We start from the raw sequence: 18,760 nt of genomic DNA on the forward strand, positions 1-18,760 counted from the left end.
TCGTCAAAATTAAATTGAGTATTTTTCTTTAATAAATCTTGTAGCGGTTTAGCGATTCGTGAAAATGTTGGCACAAATCTACGGAAGTAAGAAAATAAACCTAGGCACGACTGTAATTGTTTTGGGTTCGTAGGAACTGGAAAATTCTTAATGCTTTTAATATGAGATTCATTAGGCACAATTCCCACTCTAGTAACTTTGTATCCTAAATAGTCGATTTCTTGGTAACCGAATTTACATTTCTTTAAATTAAGTTTCAAATTGCGTAAAGTTATTCGCTCTAGTACTGACTTTAACAGAATCACATGATCTTCAAAATTCTCGCTAGCAATAATTATATCGTCCATGTAAACAATAATTTTTCTTTCATCTAACATATCCCGAAAAATGGTATTGATAAATCGTTGAAACACTGCTGGTGAAATCTTTAACCCAAATGGCATTTTTAAATACTCAAACTGTCCATTAGGAGTTACAAAGGAGGTAAGCGGTATGGATTCGGCAGACATATTGACTAGATGGAATCCACTCTTCAAGTCCAATACGGAGAAAATTTTTTTATTTTGTAGATATTCAATACAGTCTTCAATCAACGGCAATGGGTAATTATCCCTAACCGTCAATTTGTTGAGTGCTCTATAGTCCACACACATGCGGGTTTTCCCATTCTTCTTTTTTACTAGCACAATGGCTGAAGCATAGGGTGTCACTTGGTTGTATTATTCCTTCTTTAAGAAGGTCAGCTATAATTGTTTTACCTCACTTCGTTCAGCGTAAGACAGTCTACGGGGCGCGTGATAGAAAGGAACGTCAGTATTTAAATGTATTTTCATTTCGTAATTAAGTGGTTAACTTTTTATTACCGATTTAAGGTAAGTATCATCAATGAGTTGCTTTAATCTGTTTTGATGTCCCTCGGCAAGTATATAATCTATATCTCTCTCACTTTGCTCATAACAAACATCGATACCAAAAACGTTAGGCAGGTAATCGGGACTGCAATGGCCATTCCTTTCTGGATATGGCTTTACAATGACCGAGAGTGCTTCAGAATCGGTTATCGGTTTTTGTAATTCTATTGAATTTTGCATATTTTGTCTTATGTCTAACAATTTTGGGTTTTCGTATTTTTTTCTAATGCTCTTAAGTTTAATATGAAACCTATTGAGAAAATCACGTCGCAAAATAACAGGTACGACCATATCTTCATCCGAAATTACATTTAATTCAATTTTATTGGACATTTATTTAAATTTTATATGAAATTGTATTTTTGTAATAATATTTATTTTTCTGCCCCCAATTCCTTTATATTCCGCCGTATTTATGTTACTACATTCCTGTAGGTGGACGAATTATTCTGGGACCCGTGACCTCTGTATAAAACTAACCGGACTGCCGGTGTCGAAATGAGAAATTAGTACATCAGACAATACTCTTTCTTTCACCCTAAACTTAATACTTACATAATTAAAAGCGTCAATGGCTACCGATTCCTCGTCTTCATTTTGCATTGCCACTGCTATCTGGTTGTTCGGTTTCAACACCTTGGCCGGGTTGGGGCACGAGCGATGGTCGTGGCCCATCCGCCAGCACTGAAAATATGACCCTTCTGGACGCAACGGGTAAGGGCAGTTGGGTTTTATATGCCCATTTTTGGAGTAGTTATAGCACTTTTTGCTACCATCATCTGATGGCTTGAATGATTGCTGACGCGCTGTAGGTACAGAGGTAATAGGTACTGCATCAGGCACAAAGTATGTTCTTTCATATCGTCCAATCAATTGTTTTAATTCCTCTAGACCCCTGGCAGACAATAGCAGTTGTACGTTAGGGACTGCGCTGCCAATCCCGTCAATGATGAATTCAATTACCTCCGGCTCGGTAATATTTGCCCTTTTTGCAATGGCCTGCATGGCCAATACGTAGCAATTCAAAGACTCCTTTTTTTGTCCCAACGCTTTCTTGCCAACATTTTATAGGCTTCATTTCGTGTGATTGGCATGGTGAATTTTAATTCCAATGCATCGGCAGTTGCAGCAGCATTATTAATAAAATAGGCACCAGCGGTGTTAACTTGGGCGGCGGTATGAAAGGTATCATCAGTAACGTCGGCAATAGAAGTGGTAACAAGATCAGCAGCAGCAGTGGCAGTAGTGGTGATTGCGGTTTCGGCAGCTGTAGCAGTGGTAGCAATATTGGAAACGGCAGTGGAGGTGATTGCGGTGTCAGCAGCAGTAGCAGTGGTAGCAATATTGGAAACCGCAGTGGCAGTAGTGGTGATTACGATGTCAGCAGCAGTAGCAATATTGGAAACGGCAGTGGTGGTAATTGCGATGTCATCAGCAGCAGCAGTGGTGGAATTATTGGAAACGGCAGTATGATCATGGGCAGAATTAGTAGCCATATCGGCAATTGCTCCATCTCCTATTCCGTCATGGAGAAGCCACCGTAATTGGGTATTTGTGGCGGTCGATGGGAATTCCACTTCCATTTCATTCAGTGTGTTTATGATTTCACTGCGATTAGCCATATCGGACATGGTTCTTAATGAAATATAAGATTATTTATGTTGTATGGTGGAAACCCCACACCTGAGATATAAATTTTAATACTATTAGGTTGGTTAGCAAACGATCCAAATCGATCTAGATTTTTACTTGAAAATCAAACACGCTTTTTCTTTTCTCGATTAACCGTAGTGTCCTCCTCTTCTTTTTTATTATTTTCTTTCTTCTATTCAGGGTTGTATTGCATTTATCTTTCGCCACAGGGCTGTTACAATATCAATAACCTGTTTTGTAATACAGAGTTGTTACAAAAAGGGTATTTTACATATTATTAGTTTTAAGTGTATTATATATTAAATGTTACGTTTGATCAATAAACATATTATCTAACGTGACTACAGTAGTATCGATATGATCAAGTGTCTTTATTTATAAATGACATCTGCCAATGTTTTAAATTTTTTAGTTGCTTGATGTACGCCGATGATCTAAAACTTTATTACAGAGTTAAACATATTAGCGACTGTATAGAGTTACAGCAAGACATCTTGGAATTGATAAAATGGTGTAATAGTAACGGTCTTTTCTTGAACTTCTCCTGACAAAAGCATTAGTTAAATAATTTTATTAGCATTTGGAATCAAATGCCAATTTTACACACAATACCAAAAGTAAAAAAAACCCAGCTGATTCGAATATCGGTTTTGTTTAATTGGGAAAAACGCCAAATCCGATCGAAATTCGTGACACCAATTCGAACAGATATCGGTTTGCATTTCCGACAAAAATCAAATCCGAGTCGGATTCTGCGACATACCTGAATATCACATTCACTCGGAGAAACGCATGCATAATGAACAGCTATTACTTTAACGATAGCAATAGCAATTATTATTGTTATTACATTATGATCGCGGGTTCGAATCGAGCTCAAGGCCTAACAATAATTTTTTATCATTATTATTGTTATGATAAATTTTTTCTTAATTGAAAAAATTTTTAAATGAGAATAGAAGAAAGAAAAAATTTTAGACAACTGCCAAAGCTCGTTGTATAGATCCATTTCGGGAACTGCTAAATTCCTTCATCGGCAACGTTTAGGCTCCGCTGCTATAACCATTCAGCCACCACAGCGGTTTTTTGTTTGTCTTCATTAATCCTACTTCTATTCTGGTTCGTGCCAATTGATATTCACACCACTGCGACATCTGTTGCAGAATAGCTGTGAAAATTGGACTTGTTTGTTGGCAATGCTGCCATAGTGTCATATTTTATTGACACTTTTTTCCCCGTGCTCTGGGATGTATTAACAATTTTTGTTGTTATATCGGCCTACTGATTTTAAGATCGCGGGTTCGAATCGAGCTCAAGGCCTAACAATAATTTTTTATCATTATTATTGTTATGATAAATTTTTTCTTAATTGAAAAAAATTTTTTTTTTTTTTTTAAATTAGAATAGAAGAAAGAAAAAATTTGTTAATACATCCCAGAGCACGGGGAAAAAAGTGTCAATAAAATATGACACTATGGCAGCATTGCCAACAAACAAGTCCAATTTTCACAGCTATTCTGCAACAGATGTCGCAGTGGTGTGAATATCAATTGGCACGAACCAGAATAGAAGTAGGATTAATGAAGACAAACAAAAAACCGCTGTGGTGGCTGAATGGTTATAGCAGCGGCGCCTAAACGTTGCCGATGAAGGAATTTAGCAGTTCCCGAAATGGATCTATACAACGAGCTTTGGCAGTTGTCTAAAATTTTTTCTTTCTTCTATTCTAATTTAAAAATTTTTTCAATTAAGAAAAAATTTATCATAACAATAATAATGATAAAAAATTATTGTTAGGCCTTGAGCTCGATTCGAACCCGCGATCTTAAAATCAGTAGGCCGATATAACAACAAAAATTGTTAATACATCCCTGAGCACGGGGAAAAAAGTGTCAATAAAATATGACACTATGGCAGCATTGCCAACAAACAAGTCCAATTTTCACAGCTATTCTGCAACAGATGTCGCAGTGGTGTGAATATCAATTGGCACGAACCAGAATAGAAGTAGGATTAATGAAGACAAACAAAAAACCGCTGTGGTGGCTGAATGGTTATAGCAGCGGCGCCTAAACGTTGCCGATGAAGGAATTTAGCAGTTCCCGAAATGGATCTATACAACGAGCTTTGGCAGTTGTCTAAATTTTTTTCTTTCTTCTATTCTAATTTTAAAAAATTTTCAATTAAGAAAAAATTTATCATAACAATAATAATGATAAAAAATTATTGTTAGGCCTTGAGCTCGATTCGAACCCGCGATCTTAAAATCAGTAGGCCGATATAACAACAAAAATTATTATTACATTATGAATAAAACTCTTACAAGCTCTCGCTTAATCTGGTGTGTAAAAACTAAAAATTCTTGTGCTTTTAGTTGTGACATGTGACGGAAATTAAAAATTTTGTTACAGAGAACACCTTTTCGCGTCCAAAATAATATTAAGTTAATTTTAGTTGTGACATGTGACGGAAATTAAAAATTTTGTTGCAGATAACACCTTTTTGCGTTGGCGGCCTTCGCCCAAAATAATATTAAGGGTAACGTTTTGCAAGACGGTGCACCACCTAATTTAAAAACTATCACAATTATGTTTTGACAGAAATAAAAATTTATATTTTCAAATATTTCGGATACTACCCAGCCAGCATTTTTTGAAAATTTTTATCAAAAAATATTCAAATATCATACCCTAAGATGATTAAAAACGTTCAAATTTAAAAGCATTTTCTGTTCGAATATTACCGTATCGTCGGGAGAAAAATGTACCATAAATGTGATTATTCTTGAATAATCATTTATGATTCATATTTCGAAACGCTTTTTATTCATATTTGATATCATTGTAAAATTGAGCTTTAATTGTTTTAGAGTAATATTTGACTGCTTTTCACAGTCATTTTCTGATCATATTCGTGAATATATTTCAATCGTTTTGGTTTAGATTTTTGACTCATTTTTGAATGCGATTATGATGCATTTATTCGTCATCTCATTCAAAATAAGATACTACATAATAATATTATTTCATCAGGGGAAGAAAGCATGCGGAAGTGAGCTATTTGAACCACAGGTCACTCGCAAACAAACTTGACCGATATTCACCTGCGACTACAACATCCAACATCAGATATGATCTTCAATATCTTAAATTACGATACGGTACGGGATGTTGAAGACATATCCAGGTACATATGTCAAGAGAGTTTCACTTACCTGGTCAAATAGGTCACAACTTTTGTATTGTCCAACTATTATGTATTATCTGGGAAGGTGGAGAAATGGTTGGGGAAATCTTCGGGCATGAGCAGCATTTGCATTAAATTGTCTTGAAGAATGTCTTAATAATAAAAATTTTATATACATATTTTTTCTGAACTTCATGATTGAAAAATGTGTGTATGTGAAAAAAATAAGTTTTTCAATGAAAAGTAAAATTTTAAGAAGTATAAAACTCATTATTCAGTTAACAAATATAGTCAGAAAAGATTCAGAAAGCTGAATTAAAAATGATTGTAAATGTTTGATCACCTAAAGTAAACACATTTGATTCAAATATGATTCCAAAATGTGATTGAAAAAGTATATTCAGTTTTTGTTCATCGAAAGGTGAGCATATTTGATTATTCTTTTTGTTGACTTTTATGAAATATTAAAATTTAATCATCAAAGGACTTCAAAAATGATTCCAAAACGTGATCGAAAAATGATTTTCAGTTTTTGATCATCAAAGGTATTCATATTTGATTATTTCTTTTGTTCAATTGTATGATAACTCATTATTTAGTCAGAAAGAAGAATCAAATTGTATTTATATGTAGGGAAATTCAAAATTTAATCATCTAAATGCCGTGTGGGTAAAAACGAAGCTCGAGGCGCGTCTTTTGATTCCACGTTTGATAATTTTTGATAAAAATTAGATGGTGCACCGTATTTTAACTCGTTATACCATATTAGGTTGTATACAATCGACGGGATGGCCTAGAAGGTTTCATGTAGTCATACTAAATCGCTCCCGACATGATCGGGCTAGTACCTTAATGGTGTTTGTTCCCGGAACGTACCCGATCTGCATCCGGCAAAGGACCAACAAAGTCGATACGGGGAGTGTCCTTATCGCTACAACAACAACAACATTATTTACTTTCTGCTTTTCATTCATACGTATGTGCATTTTTAAATAATAAAAAAAAATATTATATTATTCTAATAGCATCTCAGCCGGGATGCGATTCAGCTCAGAATATGCCAAAACAAGATGACACCTACAACTAAATGCAGATTCACGTGTCATTTGCCAGGATTTACTGGTAAACGAGGTACTTTCCATAACCAGAATGCTTTGAAATACGGTACCAAACTGGTTGGATATATTTCCCCAAATAAGGGTGGAACTACGCATCTGGGTTGCCAGTATTTGCTTCGGTAACTTATATTGATTAAAAAGTGCAATAGTAGATAATGTAATGTCAATTAAAATTGAATAGGTAGCCGAAGCAAAAAAGGCAACTGATCCGCATGCAACTCTTATTTCTGTGCCGCCACTGGGAGCTGCTGCTGCTATCCTAGAAGCATTAGAAGCAGAAATTTCTTTGATTACTGCATCATCGAGGGTGTGCCTTATTACGATATGGTTCGCGTTAAGCACGCTCTCTTTAGGCAAAATAAATCGCGACTAGTCAGGCCCGATTGTCCAGGAATCATCGCGCCTAGCATATTAAATATATAAACAATATGTATGAATTTGTTAGTTACAATTTGTCATGCTCTTGTTGATAACCAACTGAAGAATGCATATACCAAAGAAATCGAATTACCAATTGATTTCTTTAACTAGCGTTTGGAGAGCAAAATACATATGTTTGTATGCATAGAACTGCATAGAAAGGGAGGAATTAATTATTATCAGTAGATTTAAATTTGCGTCACCGTTGCTATTACATTGCGTTAAGAGAGGACATCAACACCTTATTACCCACAGCCAGTCAAAATTTTAGTAAATTTTGCTCTTGTCATTACTGATTCAAAACATGGAAAGTTATATATCGAGCATTCCATGGAGAATGGTAAATTTTAGCAGACTTTCATACTGGGTCATTAATATTCAATCCGTAGAAGGTTTAATGTAGTCATATCAATAGTTTCCGAGGTGGTCGGGCTAGTACCTCAATGGTGCTTGTTACCGAAACGTAGATAGATAGATAATTTATTGAGGACTAGCAGACCCGGCAGACGTTGTTTAGCCCTAACTTTGGTATATCTGCACACATTTTAATAAGCTTTTTCCGTCTAACTCAGCCCTCGCCCCTCTACACTTTTCCTAATCTTTGTATTCACTCTTCCCTCCGTATTTTTCGCTTCGTCTATCTCCTTCTTCGTCTCATTCTATCTCTTTCTCAGTCTCCTCCTTCTCTCTTTTCTCTTCTCTCAAGTTTTTCTCATTCTTCTTCATATCTTATTGCCAGTCCCAGAGGGTGGTATGTATTTTATTCCAGTCCCATTCCGAGTCTCAGTCCCAGTCCCACTCCGAGTCTCAGTCTCAGTCGCAGTCCTAATTTCAGGAAAATCGAATAGGACTTATGTAAATAGGTATGTGGGTATTATTAATTAATGTCTTTATTTCGGCTTCGCATGCATATTTATCAGTTTTGCCAGGTTAATGCGACTAAATCGAATATCAGAATGAAAATTACTTAAAAGCTCTCAGCAACAGCTTTCATTTGATATCCAAAATACACACACATTCTAGGGGTATCCGGGTCCATGTTTTGGTCTATATCTCGAGACCCTAGTCACCAATAGGTACGAAAATTACCCCTATGCTAAAGCACTCAACAGCAGCTTTCATTTGATATCCATTTTGTATAAACACATTCTGGGGGTGCCAGGGTCCACGTATTGGCCTATATCTCGAGACCCTAGTCACCCAGGGGTACGAAAAATACCCAATGTCAAAGTACTCATAAACAGCTTTCATTTGATATCCATATTCTATAAACACATTCTAGGGGTATCCGGGTCCATGTTTTGGCCTATATCTCGAGACCCTAGCCACCAATAGGTATGAAAACTACCCTGTAGTAAAACACTCGTCAACAGTTTTCATTTGATATCCTTATTGTATAAACATTGTCTCGGGGTATCCGGGTCCACGTTTTGGCTTATATCTCGAGACCCAAAACACCCAGCGGTATTAAAAATTATCTGTATTAAAGCACTCATCAACAGCTTTAATTTGATATCCATATTGTATAAATACATTCTAGGGGGCCCGGGTCTACGTTTTGGCCTATATCTCGAGACCCTTGTCACCAATAGGTATGAAAACTACCCTGTACTAAAGCACTCATCAACAGCTTTCATTTGATATCAATATTGTATAAACACATTCTAGGGGTACCCGGGTCCACGTTTTGGCCTATATCTCAAGACCCTAGTTACCAACAGGTATGAAAGCTACCCTGTACTAAAGCACCCATCAACAGCTTTCATTTGATATCCATATTGTATAAACACATTCTAGGGGGGCCGGGTCCACGTTTGGCCTATATCTCGAGACCCTAGTCACCCAGGGGTACGAAAAATACCCAGTGTTAAAGTAATCATAAAGAGCTTCCATTTGATACCCATATTGTACAAACACTTCCTGGAGTTACCCGGGTCGATGTTTTGGCCTATATCTCGAGACCCTAGCCACCCGGTATCAAAGTACTCATTATACAAACCTTCCTCGTGGAAAAGTACATATATATACCTATTTTCATAATAATCGGTCAAGTAGGTTTTGTTTTCATCGATGACATACATACAAACATTCATTTTTATATCTAATGGCTAAACCGATTTGGGATTTCAAAATCAACTAACCATCATCTCTCCTTCCTGTATCTTTCCTAAAAATTGCATGGCAATCGTTCTATCCGTTCTCGAGTTGAGTGACAATCAAAATGTACACTTCTTTTTATATATATAGATTGTACAGTGACTTGCACATCTCCTTCACAGCACCTCATCCTAGCCTTCCTTCCTTGATGAACCCTAGCAGTGTTCTTGGCTTCAGGGATTAAATGTGGGAATGCTCTGGCCATGGTGAGCCAATGAACTTAGGCCTAAGTCTTGAGATTGCGTCGCATTCTAGAAGAATATGGTCCGCCGTCTGCTGATCGATCACAAAATCGGCATGTGCCCTGCGAAAATCGTTGGATCATGTGGTCCACTGGAGTACTTACCATTATACTCTACTGTAATGCAGCAATGGACCAACTCATGTTTCTACACGAACATATTGTAAGCTGATCATTGCTCGTTTTTAACGATTGTAACAGGCATTAAGCATGCCTGGATTGTAATCACTACACGATGTTTATTGGACTGTGGGTACTCCATGGACTACTCTGATGTAATGCGGAGCTGGAGTATATGGTCCAGTCCTAGGACATCGCAATGTTAATTGGACCATATTTTTTGTATGAATTGTTGTTAATTTTGGAGCACTCACTTGGTCCATAGCGAGTACTCCATACATTCATGCATGGAGTACTCGCGATTTTTGCAAGGTGTTATTCGATAGTATGCCCAGTTTCTCGCTTCCCAGGGCAGTCGGTTCTATGTACCGGATCGACTCGGGATTTTTCCCGACCAAGGACTGTCATTTCAGTGTGACCCCTTTTAATTTGTTGCGTCCCTCCCACAAATTTTCATCCTCCCAGCAGCTCCTTGCAGCAGGACTGTTCCATATTCTCTTACTCCGGGGAGGCATCGAATCAAATCCGAGTCCGCCTCCTGACCCCGGTCCTGAGAAATGGTTTTGCTGCATCTTCCGGAAAAGAATCTTTTTAGGACGGTCATACTCTGTTCAGTGTGTCTAGTGTAAGGTATGGTTGCATCGGACAGGTTTTGGGCTTGATCCCAAAACCCGACGTCCACGTAACTTTTATAAATCTTTTGTGGCTCCTTGCTGTTCACGCCCAAGCGCGTCCCGTAGTCTACGCCTAAGCCCCCCCCCCCCCACTACCTTCCAGCGGCCCCGCTGCTCAACAAGCCACAACAAGTACCCGCTGCTGCTCGCGCCACACGGCGCCAACAACTCAAACAGCTGCTACCACTCAAAACTACTACCTTCTTAGTAGAGTCGATAGCAATGCTGAGCATCAGCCCCTGCCCCCGTCTTCTCCCCCCCCCCTCTTTTCCGGCAGCAATCGTGTAGGTCAGGGAAACAGACTCTTAGTCCCTACCTCCGTTTGCACCGTTTGCCAGCACAGAATATATAGTTTTGCGACATCCGCCCAATGCAGCTCCTGCCTTGGGTGGTGCCACTTTCCTAGATGTTCTGGTCTCCGCGACGGCAACCCCCCGACGGGTTTCATCGCGCCATGTTGCCAGGTCGCAAACCCAAATCATCCGGGTACCCCAATGCTTGCCCAAGGACGCCCAGTCCCAGGGCCACAACAGCAATTGCGTCCTGGCCTTCCACAAACCCAGGCGTAGTCACCCGTCACTTAGAGTGGCGGCGTCTCCCCTTATGCACTTCAGAATTCTGCAGTTAAACTGTAATGGATTAACTGGGAAGATTACGGAGATAGTCGATTTCATGAAGCAGCACAACATCCGCATTGCTGCGATTCAAGAGACTAAAGTCACAGCAAGATCTGCATTGCAGACCTGCTCTGGGTATAATGTCCACAGGAAAGACCGCGAGAGCGGAAATGGACGCGGCCTCGCGTTTATCATACACCACTCTGTGCAAATGGCATCGACCGCAGGGACAACGTCTTAGAACGTCAAGGCCTATCTGTCCGGTCAGGCGATGCAAACCTAGAAATCATCAACATCTACATACCTCCTGCCACCTGTTGCCCCAGTGGATACCGCCCTAATATCATAGCCTTACTCACTGGCAACAATCGTATTATCTTAGGCGATTTCAATGCCCATCACGATTTATGGCATTCAAACTTGCGGGCGGACAGTAGGGGTGAGATGTTGGCGGATCAAAGAGAAGAAACGACGTTCTGCACAATAAACGGAGACGCCCCCACACGTATGGTAGGAAGCTGTCACAGTTCGCCAGATATCTCAATCGTGAGCGCAGAACTCGTAAACTGCGTCAACTGGCAGCTGATGGTAACATTGGCATCCGACCACCTGCCCATACTTATTTCGCTCGAGCGTACCGCCGACTTCATCGTCACCGAAAAACGCACTCTCATAAACTTCAAAAAAGGAAAGTGGGATGAATATAAATCTTTTACAGACAACCGCTTTGCTGCCCTCCCTATCCCGACTGATGCCCGCCAAGGGGAGCGTGCCTTCCGTAAGGTCATTGAATCCGCCCCGGCACGTTTCATTCCCGCCGGGAGAATTCCCAAAATCCGGGCCCACTTCCCGGCGGAGGCCGCAAACTTAGCGAGAGAACGTGACCTTATAAGACAGCTTGATCCAGGCGACCCACAAATAAGGGATATAAACCAACGCATCAGATTGCTTGTGGATGAACACAAGCGGGCGAAATGGGAGGAGCACCTAAGAGGTTGTAACTTCTCTAGCGGTGTGGGTAAACTTTGGTCCACCGTAAAGTCCCTATCGAATCCGACTAAGCACAAACACAAAGTTTCCATCGCCTTTGGCGACAAAGTGCTGTCGGATGCGAAAAAATGCGCGAGCGCTTTCTGTCGACAATATATAATGCATCCTACGGTCGACAAAGATAGACGGAGAGCCAATAGACACGCACATAAACACAAATTCAGCGCATCACCAATCACCATCACCGCTAAAGAGGTTGAGGACGCCATTGGTCGCGCTAAACCATCCAAAGCAGTGGGCCCAGGCGGCATAGCCATGCCGATGCTTAAAAGCCTAGCGAAAGAGGGTTTCAAATATTTAGCGCATGTCTTCAACCTGTCTCTTTCCACCTTTGTCATACCCGAGAAATGGAAAATGGCCAAGGTGGTCCCGCTACTAAAGCCTGGGAAACCAGCTAACATAGGTGAGTCGTATCGTCCGATATCTCTCCTATCGCCAGTAGCAAAGACGCTTAAAGCCATTTTGCTCCCTTATTTCCAAGCAAATTTGCAGCTAGCCTCTCATCAGCATGGCTTCAGAAAACTCCATAGCACTACCACCGCGCTAAATGCCATTAGCACCCAGATAAATCGCGGTTTAAATTAATACCCACCATAGAACAGTACTCGTGGCGCTAGACCTATCAAAAGCTTTTGATACGGTCAACCATGGCTCGTTACTGCAAGACCTGGAAGGGTCTACCCTTCCCCCATGTCTTAAAAAGTGGACCGCAATTATCTGGGTGGTCGGCAGGCATCGGTGCAATTTAGAAACGAAACATCAAAACCAAGGAGAATTAAACAAGGGGTGCCACAGGGTGGTGTCCTATCCCCACTTTTGTTTAATTTCTACATATCTAAGCTACCTTCACCACCGGAAGGAGTCACAATCGTTTCCTACGCCGATGACTGCACAATAATGGCCACAGGCCCAGGCCCAAAGATCGATGAGCTATGTAATAAAGTAAACGGCTACCTCCCTGATCTCTCCAGTTTTTTCGCTTCGCGAAACCTGGCATTATCACCGACTAAGTCTTCCGCGACTTTATTTACAACATGGACGTCCCAAATGTCGACCATTTTGAACATCCACGTCGATGGCACTACGCTACCGAATGTCCTACACCCCAAAATCTTGGGTATGACGTTTGATCAGGATCTACATTTTGGTGAGCACGCAGCCGCAATTGTTCCGAGAATTCAGAGCCGTAACAAAATCCTCAAATCCCTGATGTTGTTGTTGTTGTTGTAGTAGTGCTTCGCCCCACCTAACAGACGCGACCGATCACAAATTGTCATCAATATCCTCTAACGGGAGTCCAAGGAAACTTGCTGTTTCAACAGGGGTGGACCATAGGGAAAGGGGTGTTAGAGGCGTTGGTTCCACATTACAATTAAAGAGATGGTTGGTGTCATGTGGGGACACATTGCAAGCGGGGCATACATTTTGTATGTCGGGGTTGATTCTGGATAGGTAAGAGTTTAACCTGTTACAGTATCCAGAACGAAGTTGAGCAAGAGTGACACGCGTTTCGCTGGGGAGTATGCGTTCCTCTTTCGCAAGTTTTGGATACTTTACTTTGAGTACTGGGTTCACCGGGCAATTCCCGGCATAAAGGTCCGACGCCTGTTTGTGGAGTTCACCAAGGACCTGCTTGTGTTTTTTCGCTACATACGGCTGTGTTCTCAGATGCCGTATTTCCTCAAAATGCTTACGGACATGACTCCTTAAGCCCCTAGGCGGTGCTGGCTCGTCAATTAGATGTCTGTTGGGATGCCCAGGTTTCTGGGTATTCAACAGGAACTGTTTGGTCAGCATCTCGTTTCTTTCCCTGATGGGGAGTATTCTCGCCTCATTATGTAGATGGTGTTCTGGGGACATAAGAAGACAGTCCGTGGCAATTCTGAGAGCAGTATTTTGGCAGGCCTGTAGCTTCTTCCAGTGGGTGATTTTTAGGCTTGGCGACCATATGGGTGACGCGTAGCACGTAATCGGCTGGCTAATTGCTTTGTATGTAGTCATGAGCGTTTCCTTATCTTTTCCCCAGGTACTGCCAGCAAGGGATTTGAGGATTTTGTTACGGCTCTGAATTCTCGGAACAATTGCGGCTACGTGCTCACCAAAATGTAGATCCTGTTCAAACGTCACACCCAAGATTTTGGGGTGTAGGACAGTCGGTAGCGTAGAGCCATCGACGTGGATGTTCAAAATGGTCGACATTTGGGACGTCCATGTTGTAAATAAGGTCGCGGAAGATTTAGTCGGTGATAATGCCAGGTTTCGCGAGGCGAAAAAACTGGAGAGATCAGGGAGGTAGCCGTTTATTTTATTGCATAGCTGATCGATCTGTGGGCCTGGGCCTGTGGCCATTACTGTGCAGTCATCGGCGTAGGAAACGATTGTGGCTCCTTCCGGTGGTGAAGGTAGCTTAGATATGTAGAAATTAAACAAAAGTGGGGATAGGACACCACCCTGTGGCACCCCTTGTTTAATTCTCCTTGGCTTTGATGTTTCGTTTCTAAATAGCACCGATGCCTGCCGACCACCCAGATAATTTGCGGTCCACCTTTTAAGACATGGGGGAAGGGTAGACCCTTCCAGGTCTTGCAGTAACGAGCCATGGTTGACCGTATCAAAGGCTTTTGATAGGTCTAGCGCTACGAGTACTGTTCTATGGTGGGGGTTTTGATTTAAACCGCAATTTATCTGGGTGCTAATGGCATTTAGCGCGGAGGTAGTGCTATGGAGTTTTCTGAAGCCATGCTGATGGGAGGCTAGTTGCAAATTTGCTTGGAAATAAGGGAGCAAAATGGCTTCGAGCGTCTTTGCTACTGGCGATAGGAGAGATATCGGACGATACGACTCTCCTATGTTAGCTGGTTTACCAGGCTTTAGTAGCGGGACCACCTTGGCCATTCTCCATTTCTCGGGTATGACAAAGGTGGAAAGAGACAGGTTGAAGACTTGCGCTAAATATTTGAAACCCTCTTTCTCTAGGCTTTTAAGCGTCGGCATGGCTATGCCGTCTGGGCCCACTGCTTTGGATGGTTTAGCGCGACCAATGGCGTCCTCAACCTCTTTAGCGGTGATGGTGATTGGTGACGCGCTGAATTTGTGTTTATGTGCGTGTCTGTTGGCCCTCCGTCTAACTTTGTCGACCGTAGAATGCATCATATATTGTCGGCAGAAAGCGCTCGCACATTTTTTCGCATCCGACAGCACTTTGTCGCCAAAGGCGATGGAAACTTTGTCATTGTGCTTAGTCGGATTCGATAGGGACTTTACGGTGGACCAAAGTTTACCCACACCGGTAGAGAGGTTACAACCTCTTAGGTGCTCCTCCCATTTCGCCGGCTTGTGTTCATCCACAAGCAATCTGATGCGTTGGTTTATATCCCTTATTTGGGGGTCGCCTGGATCAAGCTGCCTTATAAGGTCACGTTCTCTCGCTAAGTTTGCGGCCTCCGCCGGGAAGTGGGGCCGGATTTCGGGAATTCTCCCGGCGGTAATGAAACGTGCCGAGGCGGATTCAATGACCTTGCGGAAGGCACGCTCCCCTTGGCGGGCATCAGTCGGGATAGGGAGGGCAGCAAAGAGGTTGTCTGTAAAGGATTTATATTCTTCCCACTTTCCTTTTTTAAAGTTTATGAAAGTGCGTTTTTCGGTGACGATGAAGTCGGCGGTACGCTCGAGCGAAACAAGTATAGGCAGGTGGTCGGATGCCAATGATACCATCGGCTGCCAGTTGACGCAGTTTACGAGTTCTGCGCTCACGATTGAGATATCTGGCGAACTGTGACAGCTTCCTACCATACGTGTGGGGGCGTCTCCGTTTATTGTGCAGAACGTCGTTTCTTCTATTTGATCCGCCAACATCTCGCCCCTACTGTCCGCCCGCAAATTTGAATGCCATAGATCATGATGGGCATTGAAGTCGCCTAAAATAATGCGATTGTTTCCAGTGAGTAAGGCTCTGATATTAGGGTGGTATCCACCGGGGCAACAGGTGGCAGGGGGGATGTAGATGTTGATGATTTCTAGGTTTGCATCGCCTGACCGGACAGATAGGCCTTGACGTTCTAAGACGTTGTCCCTGCGGTCGATGCCAGGATCAAATATGTGATATTGCACAGAGTGGTGTATTATAAACGCGAGGCCGCCTCCATTTCCGCTCTCGCGATCTTTTCTGTGGACATTATACCCAGAGCAGGTCTGCAATGCAGATCGTGCTGTGAGTTTAGTCTCTTGAATCGCAGCAATGCGGATGTTGTGCCGCTTCATGAAATTGACTATCTTCGTAATCTTCCCAGTTAGTCCATTACAGTTTAACTGCAGAATTCTGAAGTGCATGAGGGGAGACGTCGCCACTCTGGGGGTAAGTGACGGGTCAAATCCCTCGCTGGCAGTACCTGGAGAAAATATAAAGAAACGCTCATGACTACATACAAAGCAATTAGCCAGCCGATTACGTGCTACGCGTGACCCATATGGTCGCCAAGCCTAAAAATTACCCACTGGAAGAAGCTACAGGCCTACCAAAATACTGCTCTCAGTATTGCCACGGGCTGCCTTCTTATGTCCCCAGAACACCTTCTGCATAATGAGGCGAGAATACTCCCCATCAGGGAGAGAAATGAGATGCTGACCAAACAGTTCCTGTTGAATACCCAGAAACCTGAGCATCCCAACAGACATCTGATTGATGAACCAGCACCGCCTAGGGGTTTAAGGAGTCATCTCCGTAAGCATTTTGAGGAAATACGGCACCTGAGAACCCATCCGTATGAAGCGAAAAAACACAAGCAGGTCCTTGGTGAACTCCATAAACAGGCGTCGGACCTTTATGCCGGGAATTGCCCGGTGAACCCAGTACTTAAAGAAAAGTATCCAAAACTCGCGGAAGAGGAACGCATACTCCCCAGGGAGACGCGTGTCACTCTTGCTCAACTTCGTTCTGGATACTGTAACAGGTTAAACTCTTACCTATCCAGAATCAACCCCGACATACAAAATGTATGCCCCGCTTGCAATGTGTCCCCACATGACACCAACCATCTCTTTAATTGTAATGTGCAACCAACGCCTCTAACACCCCTTTCCTTATGGTCCACCCCTGTTGAAAAGGCAAGTTTCCTTGGACTCCCGTTAGAGGATATTGATGACAATTTGTGATCGGTCGCGGCTGTTAGGTGGGGTGAAGCATTGCTACAACAACAACAACAACAACACGGGATTTTTCCCGACCAAGGACTGTAATTTCAGTGTAACCCCATTTAATTTGTTGCGTCCCTCCCACAAATTGTCATCCTCCCAGCAGCTCCTTGCTGCGGGACTGCTCCATATTCTCTTGCTCCGGGAAGGTATCGAATCCAATCCGGGTCCGTCTCCTGACCCCGGTCCTGAGAAATGGTTTTGCTGCATCTGCCGGAAAAGAATCGTTTTAGGACGGTCATACTCTATTCAGTGTGTCTCGTGTAAGGGATGGTTGCATCGGACAGGTTGTTCTGGGCTTGATCCCAAAACCCGACGTCCACGTAACTTTTATAAATCTTTTGTGGCTCCTTGCTGTTCACGTCCAAGGGCGTCCCGTAGTCTACGCTTTAGCGCCTGCCACTACCTTCCCGCAGCCCAGCTGCTCAGCAAGCCACAACTAGTACCCGCTGCTGCTCGCGCCCCGTGGCGCCAAAAACTCAAACAGCTGCTACCACTCATAACTACTATCTTCGTAGCAGAGTCGGTAGCAATGCTGATCATCAGCCCCTGCCCCCGTCTTCTCGCCCCCCCCCCCCCTTTTCCGGCAGCAACCGTGTAGGTCAGGGAAACAGACTCTTAGTCCCTAACCCCGTTTGCCAGCACAGAATATATATGTTTGCGACATCCACCCAATGCAGCTCCTGCCTTGGGCGGTGCCACTTTCCTAGATGTTGTGGTCTCCGCGACGCTGGCCTTCCTCAACCCAGGCGTAGTCACCAGTCACTTACTCCCAGAGTGGCGACGTCTCCCCCTATGCACTTCAGAATTCTGCAGTTAAACTGTAATGGACTAACTGGGAAGATCGCGGAGATAGTCGATTTCATGAAGCGGCACAACATCCGCATTGCTGCGATTCAAGAGACTAAACTCACAGCAAGACCTGCACTGCAAACCTGTTCTGGCTATAATTGTTGTGTCACCTATTATCTTCGGATTCCATCGTGTCCGACACTGCTTATGGTACGCCATGTGCGTTACTTTCTTACCGCTGGTTTAACGTCTTGGAGGTCGCCGCCTCCATATTGTCGCCATACTGCTGCCTAAAATTCTTCGCGAGGCGGTCTCCTTCGCCAGTAACTCATTAGGCTATAATAACAGAACTTTAGTTTATAATTTATTTAATAGTTTGGGAAAAATTTAAACAACGTGACATCAGGACGGACAAGGCGACAGCTGTTTCGATTATACCTTGTAAATCTCTTCAAAGCCTTTTCTCCCGGGAGTGGGAGTCGAACTCGCACCCCTACGATAGTTGAAATGGTTGTAAACGCATTCAGCTACGTCATGCCTGTTGTGAAGTCTTTCCCAATTGCCTTCTTTACGCATATTTTAATCTTTTACACATTGCATACTTCGTATGCAATTATGTGTTAAAGCTATG

The 18,760-nt window shown here is 42.5% G+C and overlaps 1 protein-coding gene across 1 annotated transcript; it reads right to left on the reverse strand.

Moving 5' to 3' along the window:
- Positions 1 to 1,259: 1,259 nt before the first annotated feature.
- LOC137253824 (uncharacterized) lies at positions 1,260 to 18,472 on the reverse strand. The gene is made up of 4 exons (XM_067791338.1): positions 18,366 to 18,472; positions 2,661 to 2,794; positions 1,467 to 2,614; positions 1,260 to 1,395 (listed from the first exon to the last, which is right to left on the reverse strand). The coding sequence occupies exon 3, from the start codon at positions 2,540 to 2,542 to the stop codon at positions 1,934 to 1,936; it is 609 nt and encodes a 202-aa protein (XP_067647439.1). The 5' UTR covers positions 2,543 to 2,614; positions 2,661 to 2,794; positions 18,366 to 18,472; the 3' UTR covers positions 1,260 to 1,395; positions 1,467 to 1,933.
- Positions 18,473 to 18,760: the final 288 nt, after the last annotated feature.

The sequence above is a fragment of the Eurosta solidaginis genome, chromosome 5, assembly GCF_040869045.1.
Source record: "Eurosta solidaginis isolate ZX-2024a chromosome 5, ASM4086904v1, whole genome shotgun sequence".
Lineage (NCBI taxonomy): Eukaryota > Metazoa > Arthropoda > Insecta > Diptera > Tephritidae > Eurosta > Eurosta solidaginis.